The sequence below is a fragment of the Camelus bactrianus genome, chromosome 29 (assembly GCF_048773025.1).
Source record: "Camelus bactrianus isolate YW-2024 breed Bactrian camel chromosome 29, ASM4877302v1, whole genome shotgun sequence".
In the NCBI taxonomy this organism is placed as follows: Eukaryota; Metazoa; Chordata; class Mammalia; order Artiodactyla; family Camelidae; genus Camelus; species Camelus bactrianus.
This window is the reverse complement of record NC_133567.1, coordinates 15329189-15338232: the sequence shown is the minus strand read 5'-3', so window position 1 is coordinate 15338232 and position 9044 is coordinate 15329189. Positions and strand designations below refer to the sequence as shown.

At 39.0% G+C, this 9044-nt stretch overlaps 1 protein-coding gene across 5 annotated transcripts in view; it reads left to right on the top strand.

The window, feature by feature from the left end:
• Positions 1-1227: 1227 nt before the first annotated feature.
• The window catches only part of UBE2W (ubiquitin conjugating enzyme E2 W), a 115110-nt gene continuing 107293 nt past the window's right edge, over positions 1228-9044 (top strand). For all 5 annotated transcript variants that reach the window (XR_012503211.1, XM_074355042.1, XM_074355043.1 and 2 more), the window contains exon 1: positions 1228-1344. Coding sequence is in view for 4 of the 5 variants with exons in the window: in XM_074355042.1 (XP_074211143.1) it covers positions 1243-1344 (102 nt within the window). In the remaining variant the exon portion in view is untranslated. The remainder of the gene's footprint in view (positions 1345-9044) is intronic.

Sequence of the window (9044 nt, the reverse complement as noted above, 5' to 3'; positions counted from 1 at the left end):
ATTTAAACCTTATATAAAGTTCTAAAAAGAACTCCAAGTGAATCAAATGACAGATTTTAAGCTTTCATTGTGGTAAAGTAAAAGCCTTCTACTCAATGTATCAGCCACCTACATTTAAAAAAAATAGAACAGGAGGTGCAAACCTTTGGCTTCCATTTTCCTGCTATAAACCAATAACATCTACAGCTCTGGAACAGATTTCAGAAATGTGGCTTCTGATAAATGCTGGCAGAATCAGTGCATTCCCAGAATAAAGTCTGTGTACTTACCTCTTCCTACTCAAATAATCGACCACAAAACTGCCCACCAGGAAACAGGCTGAAGACCAGTCTGGATGTGACAGAAAGTGTATATTAAGTGTATATTATAATGTGACACTGAGGGTCAAATCTCCAGCCAAATGTCAATGTCATAACATAGTGATACACCTGAAGGTTGAAAGTGAGGGGCTGGGGTAAAGTGGCAGAAATTGCACACAAAAAAACCTTAAAACTTCAAGACGTTCTCTTCCCTTTCAGGCAAATTTCAGCTCTAGAAATCTACCCTTGCATTTGAAATACCGAAGTGCTACTCTGCTCTCAATTCTCATCCCATTATACAAGGAAATGTGTCTCTCTTCCCCAAACTGGGAATGTGAGAAGCCTTTCAGGTCCGTAAAGACCAGAAAGCAGCCCCCTGCGAAGTTTTATCTTGCCCCTAAAGCTGTGAAAGCAGGTATGGTGATGTGGAAAAGACATCCCAAAGGAAAAGCCTGTAAACCATACACCTGTGGCTGAAAAAACCAAAACATAAAAAAAAAAAAAAAACCCAAAAACAAAACCCACGGGTCTGGACATCATGGGGATCTCCGGGTAAAAAAAAAAATACATAATATATACATTTTTTGTTTTATATATATAGTTACATATATATAGTTATATACATAACAACCGTGGCGGGGGCTCAGAACCAGAGCAGCGTTTCCTACGCGATGAAGGTAGCCAGTGGGCTTGTGGTGGACGCCGGGAAGCTGGACGTGACCGAAGATACCGACAGCGCCATTCACCTCGCCCCCTCCCGCCCCCTCCCGCCCCCTCCCGCCCCCTCTCGCCCCTCCCGCCCCCTCTCGCCCCTCCCGCCCCCTCTCGCCCCTCCCGCCCCCTCTCGCCCCTCCCGCCCCCTCCCACTCCGGGAGCCTAGAGCGCCAGCCAATCCCCTCGCGCCATCCCCTTCCCATCAGAGGCCCCGCCCCCCGCGCCCAGGATGCTGGGCCCCCGCGGCGTGACGCGAGCACGGCAGCTCCGCCCCCTGCGTCTCTGGCATCGCCGGCCTTGGGGGGATGGTTCCATCATGGCGTCAATGCAGGTAAGAGGAGTTTGCAGCATCTGGGCGGGCTCCGGAGCCGCGGAGAGGATGCGGGCGTTTCCTTGGGGGCGGTGTCTGGGACTCTGGGGCACCCGGGCGGGCTCTACAGTGGCCCCGGTGGCCCGTCCTTTCCCAGCCTCAGGGCGTTGGGGAGGGGTGAGAGAAGGGGGGGTCTCGGTCGGTCGAAGCGGACACCAGCCGGCCGGGAAGTTGGGGGATAAAGAAGGCTAAGGGGAGGACAGGGCGAAGTTTGGTGTTGGCTCAGCGGCAGTGGTCTCGGAATCACCTCCAGCTCACCCGGACGGCTGCCGCTGGCCTGCCCCCGGCTCCAGGGATGCCTTTTTCTGCGCGGTCCCCGGCTGGGCGGAAACAGCTGCTCTCGCCGTTGTAGCTGGGGCAGGGGCAGCCGTGAGAGGGGCTGAATGTGGGGGAGCTGGAAAGGCGTTCCCGAAGAAGGCGGCTGGCTGCAGAGGCGCTTCGCGGCCTCTGCTCAGGCCTCCCACGCTCGGCCTCCCTGGCGGCTTGGCCCCTTGGCTCTCCTTTTGACTCTTAGTCCTTTGCCCCATGGGTACCTTCCTCTATCAGCCTCCGCGCTCTCAGCGAACATAACATCCCGCAGCCCATTTTCTCACTCCCCCTGAAACTGCCCTTCGCCCATCAACATCATTTGTCGCCTAATATGAAGTCTCCCCGAGAGACAAGTTACCAGCCCCCTATACCTCCCAGGATAGCTCGTCCTCAAAAAATCTTTTTTTTCCTACGGTGCCCCACCCTGCGGTCGCGGTAAGTCTACAGCCCTTTACCCTCCTTTCCCAGATCTTTAGGAGAACCTTAGGTTGGTCAAAGGCGTTTATTAATCCGTGTTATAGCTACCTAACTTGACAATGCGTGGTTTATCTGGTTTTCCAACTTAATATACTCCTTTTTTTCCGGAATCCAAGGAGTTTGGGTTTTTTCCGGGCAAAGATGGCATCCACAATTGCAGTTTTGTAGAGATTAATTCTGCATTATCTATAGCTTGCATTTAATTTACAGATGAAGACTAGCTCTGTCAAAACACATAGGAAGAGAAGGCAGAACTCCCTGAGCACTTTTTAGAGTTTTAACATCATCTTAAAGAAAGAGACCATGTTTTTCTTAGAAGGGTTTTGTGCTTTTGTTTCTAGAAAAATAAGCAAATTTCTCTATCCTTCTGTGTTTTCCTCTTTTTAGGGGATAACAGTGCTTTTTTTTCCTCTCTTCTTTGTTCTGCATCTTCTTCCTCTTTTGTGTACATACTTGCTTCACACATACTTCTGTGCTTTTGTGTCATCTGTCTCCTTTCAACCTGTTCTTCATACAATTCTCTTTTTACCTTTGCTTCTCCCTCTGGGCTTTCCTGCAGAATAGGAAAAAAAAAGTTGTGTGTAACATTCCTCGGTGAAGAGATGTCATGAAACGGTCCAGAGAAAAAAGAAGATCAATTTCTGGAAACATTATACTGTACCCTCTTCTCCCCAGAGACGTTAGAAAAGTTTCGTCATTTGAGGCCAAAAAAGGAACTCTAGAACACCAGTTGAACAGTAGATCGGCTATATGACCAATTTAAGAATATTTGTATTAAGATTAAAACCATTCGTTTTAAGTGTAAAAAGATTAAAATCCACAATACTTGTGATTATATTTGACAGGAGAATTATAGGGATAACTAATCAGCTGGTTAAATGTAGACTTTTAAGTGCTTGGAAAAGACAGGTTTCAGTTTTTAAGAGAAAAAAATTAGTACAAAACTTAATTTTGACAGTTTTGAATTTTACATGGGGACTTAAGCAATGGAACCAACACTTGCCAGTGGAATACTGCATTTTTCTGTGTCCCAATTACTACCCCTGACTTTTCACCCTTTATTCTGTTATGCCTTTTGATTAGAGGAATGGAAAACTCATATTTCCTATTTTAATTATGTTTTAAGAAACTTCAGAGAGAATGGTGGGCTTGTGGTGATACTTAAAATTGACAGAAGTTAATAAAGAAATAGATCTACATTTAACTTTAATACTTCTAGAAATCTTAAAATATTAAATGGGAAGTTTTTCATAGCAAATTTTTAGTTTTAGCATTTTAGGGACTTAGATTATTTGGTACAAACTTTCTATCTCCAAACTACAAAGCATTATGAAAGTGAATTTTTATGTGATTCAAAACATTTTTTAAAAGTGTAGCAGTATTAGGATATTCTGTTTTCAGCTAAACCATAAAATTGTGTTTTTTTGTGTTATGTTTCTTTTTTCATTTTGTACCTAATCTTTTTTTTGTTTCCCTATTAGTATCTTTAGTATTATGAAATAATTAACTAATATTCCCTGCTGGATGGATATATTTTCTGATTTTAGAATTTATCTGTTTCATTCAGATGTTTTTATGTTGGAAGTTTTTAAGTATGCCTAGATACTTTTCTAATTTGACCATCTAGATTTATTAATTTTAGATACATAACTACCTTTATGTTATGTCTTAAGATCTTAGAAATTCAGTGCATAACAGTTGATATTTATCAATTCTAGAAACAGTGATATAATTGAGAGAAATGGTCAGTTGAATTACTCTTGTGGATTTTCTGCATTTTCTTTCTCTCTCTTGCCTAATTGGGTCTTAAACTATTGACTCTTAATTTGGTTAGTTGAAAGGAGATTGAGATTTACTAATAGGCGGTGGATTATGAAGGTGTGCTTACTTTGAAATGGCTTAGAAATAAAAAATGATTTTGGATTATACACAATTCTGCATTGCTCTTTACTCAAATAATTGGGCTGTAGTGATTGAGAGAGGTAGACTATGAGCTCTTACTGACATTCTTATTGCAGTCATGTTGCCTTGACAATTAAATTCCATATGACTATTCGTTGACGTCATGAAGGGTTAACAGCATAATCAAAAGTTAGAAGATTGACTGTCATCTTGGATCCTGAGGCTCACTCAGCCCTGGGGACTTGGGGGGTATGGTTAGAATTATAAAGTAGGTTGGCTGGATACCGTGGCGAGGAATGGCGCTGTCAGGGAGCTGTTGGAGCAAGTGAGGAAGGAAAAGCGGAACACTGTAGAACAGAATTGAAGGTGTTCTGTGTGAATGACAGTCATAAGTAGATAGTAGACTACATTGTGAACAAAAGCATAAAGATGAGGTCATCATCTTCTCTTAATTCTCAAAGCAGTCATTGTGGTATTTTTCTTTTTGCTGTTAATCAATTACTTCTTTATAAGGTGCCTTCTATTTTTGTCCTAATGTGTTGGTTTGGGTCTTTTATTTAACTTTTCAGGTCTCTTCCACTCCCCTGGGCCATAGATTTCCATGAGAATAGAAAAAAAAAATTCTTTCTGTCTCTTAAATGCACATAGTGACTACAGTAGATGTTTGTCCATCACTTGACACTTCAAAAAGCATTCCTACATATCAAATTCTGCATTACTTTAATTCTATTTTGGAAAAATCTATTTAGGAGTTCTGTTACAGTAAGGTTGAGTACCTATAAAGGAATAATTTAAAATTCATATTTATATTACAAGTATATTCCCTCCAAAATTGTCTTATTTGCTTGATTCATGTGTTTGCCATACTTTAATGTTTTTCAAAGTATTTTCATTTTCTTTCTTTCTGGATTCTTATTCCAACCTTGTAAAATGGGAAGTCAGATAATCCTATTTCATTCTGATAGAGACAGTGATTACTTGTTTGAAAAGTGACTTACCCAAAGCTACATAGCAACTAAGTAGTGAAGCTGCAGGTAGAAACCAAGCTCTGAAATCTACTGATGCTGTGAAGTTGTAGGAAAAGAACATATTAAAAGTTTCGCATTGTAGAGAAATCATTGGGGCAATTACTTAACTTTTCAGTCAAGAATTAAACATTTACTAAAATGTTTTATAGCTTCTATAGCTAAAAAAATGAGAGGAAAATTTTCCTTATATGTTATAAAGTTACTTTATCAAAATTTTCATAAAGGTTCTTTATGCATATACTCATGCACTGAGTAAAATTATAATGGCAAATACTTACTGTTCAAAGATAATCTTTATTATTAAGGAGAGTTTTAGAAGGTGTGATCTGGCATTTTTCTGAAAATATGCTTCTGGATAGGATTTATCTAAATTGAGGATTTGTTAGATGAATTTTATTGCATCTTTATATCCCTGTTGTCTGCTTCATTATTAATCTAAATACTACTTGTTCATGTTTGTCAGATATTTAAAAATTTCATTTGATAGCCCTTATTTGTGAATGTAGTTTTTGGATTACTAACAAATGGTGCATACCTTTGAGTTACTTTATTCTGAGAAAAACTGTAATCTTATTCAGTTGTTTTTATAAAACTTCATGTAAAAAAGTGCCCAGGATCTGGAATCAGAAGACCTGGATTCAGGTTTTGTTTCACTACTTAACAGCTGTGTTGCTCAAAAATCAGTGTGTAGTGTAGTGGTTAAGACAAAAGCAGATTAACAAAGGTAAACATTTATAAAACTGCTTTTTTGATCTCCCTTTCCCAAACCTGTTCTTTTTGTAGTATTCCCCATGTGGTACATGACAAATTCATTCTTCATTTGTTCAGCCAGAAACCTTGGTTTCATCCCACCCCAAAGTCAAACCATCAGCAAGTTCTTTCCGGCTCTGCCTTCAAAATAAATCCAGAATCCAGCTGTGCAGTCTTCTGCATCGTTGCCTGATGTAAATCATCATCGTCTGTCATCTGCGTTATATCAGCAGCTTCATAACTGGTTTTCCTGCTTCTGCCCATATTTCTTGATGGTCTTTTCTCATTATTTAGATTTTTTCAAAACAAAAGTCACATGTCACTTCACTCGCATTCTTACTGTGGCTTCCCTGTTCTACTCAGAATGTAACTCAAAATCCGTGTTAATGGCCTGGAAGGCTTTACATAATCTATCTCATTCCACACCCTTTACCCCACCCTCCTCACTTCTCTACAGCCCTGAGGGCCTTCTTGATATTTCTGCCTCAGTCTTTGCCTGTGTTATTTCTTCTGCTTGCAGGGCTCTTCTCCATGTATCTGGTGGCTCACTTCCATTTTTCTCTCAGATCTTTTTTCAAATGTAGTTTTTTCTCAGGGAAGCCTTCCTTAATCACCCAGTGTAAAATAGCCCTCCCACCCCTGGCACTTGCAGTTCCCCTCACCCTGCTAAATGTCTCCTTCACAGCCCTGACATATTAGTAGTTAATCAGCATACTCTTTCTTCGACATACCCCAGTGCCCGATGTGTAGTAGGTCCTCTGTAAATGTCAAAGGAATAAGCACAGCTTTTGGATTCAGATAAACTTGGTTTGAATTCTAGCTTTGCCACTTAACAGCTATGTAACCTTTTTTTCCCCCCATCATACAGGATAAAATTATAAATTCATGTTTTAGGTCTTTGGAGTTGTTTGTGAGTTCCATCTTATAATGCTGTAGTCCTCTTATTTTAAACTACCCCTGTCAGATACTCACTTGAAAATTTTGATACCTGGCCCTATGTTGGCTATCAGTGGGAAAAAAGCAGATTTCCTTTATATGACGTCTCTTCTTGTATTTCCAAACCACAGGAAGGAGGGAGGAAGTATGATTTCTAATTAGCATACATTCTTTGCCAATCCTCTTCAAAATTTGAGAGTTAGCCAAGTAAAATGTTGAGCTTTCTACGTCAGTTTTAAATGGCACATTGAATTTTTTCTTTTTTTAATTGAAATATAATTCACACACATACCATAAAACTTAACCTTTTTTCTTTAAGTGTAAAATTCAGTGGTTTTTAAAGTATATTCACAACCATCATCACTAATTCCAGAACATTTTCATCACCTCAAAGAGAAGCTTTTTCCCCATTTGCAGTCATCCTCTGTTCCCTGGGTATCGTGTCTGGTCCCCCATCCTCTCCCCACTGAAAATCACTAATTAGTTTTCTATCTTAATAGATTTGCCTATTTGGAGTATTTCATATAAATGGAATCATACGATATGTGTCCTTTGGGACTGCCTTCTTTCTTTAAGCATGATGTTTTTTTGGTTTGTCCGTATTGTAGCTTGTATCAGTGCTTCATTCATTTTTATGGCTGAGTAGTAGTCCATTTTATGGTTATACCACACTTTGTTTATCCACCAGTTAATTGACATTTGACTTTTTCACCCTGTTTCTGTCAGTTAACTGACTATATTATTTCTCCTTTTTGAATCATGCAGCTATGAGTATGAACATGTTTTTTTGTGGACGTGTTTTATGTCTTAGGTATATACCTAGGGGTGGGATTGCTGAGTCATTTGGTAACTCTTATGTTTAATTTTCTAGGACTTTTTCATGGCAGCTGCACTATTTTATATTCTTATGAGCAATGTACAAGGGTTTCAGTTTCTACACATTCTGGCCAATATTTGTTGTCCATTTTTTAAATTATAGCTGTGCCAGTGGATATGAAGTGGTATGTCATTGCAGTTTTGATTTGCATTTCCTTAATGACTGTCGTTGGATATCTTTTCTTGTACTTATTGGTAACGTTTCTTGGAGAAATGTCTATTCAAACCCTTTGCCTTTTAAAAAATTAAGTTACCTTTTATAGTTGAGTTGTGAGAGTTCTTTATATGTTCTGAGCTTACCAGACATGTGATTTGTGAATATTCGCCTATTCTGTGAGCTCTGTTTGCACATTCTTGATGGTATCCTTTGAAACACAAAATTTTTTGATTTAGATGAAGTCCAGTCTATCGTTTTTGTTCTTTTGTCATTTGTACATTTGTCACATCTAAGAAATCATTACTTAATTCAGGGTCATGAAGATTTACACTTTATTACACCTCTGTTCTGAGAGTGTTACGCTTTTAGCTCTTACATTTAGGTTTTGCTTCATTTTAAGTTAACTTATATATGGTCTGAAACATATTTAGCTTTGTAACATTAATGTGGCAGCTTGTTTTCTTTTTGAAGCTGTATAGGTCCTAGATGAGAGTATATCAGTTTTGTTAATATCCTGCTGGATTCAAGTTATGCATCTAGGTGGGTGGAGCAGTTAGCTGCTTTTAAGATGAAAATTTATATTGCAGCCCTACTACTAAGAAGTGTGATTGTAATCCTAATAAACTGTTACTGAGAATAATTATGTATTTATATGTTGGCTTTTATTATAATTAAAATAGACATACCAGCTTTGGTTTTTAGACTTACAAAAGCATTGAGCCATAGGGCATTTTAGAGGTCATCTAGAGGTTTGAATCATTGCTGCATTTTGTGATTAGACTTAGTTGATAAAATATGTCTGCTTTTATACTACATGAAAGGAAGATTTGTATTGAGCAAGTTGAGTATATAGATTTTTTTTTAGTGTATTGATTTGTTGTGAGAAAAATTATTACATTTTCTTAAATAGACAAGCCAATTTAAGGATTCTAGTGAAGAAAATTATGTAGCTGGGCATGTTGGTGCCACCTTTGCTCTTTATGTTGCTTAGTGGAAACCTCATAGAATTCATGTCTTTATAACAATTTGTTTGAGCTACCTTGGTTTGATATTTCCATTGTCTGTCCTGGTTATTCATGGGTTCTGTATTTGTGAATCCACCTACTTGGTAAAACTTATTGGAACCCTAAAATCGATACTCATGGTGCTTTTGTGGTGATTTGCACACATGGGTAGAGTGGCTGGAGGTTTGAGTTGCTGGATGTACATGTTTCCAGCTGAGGTAA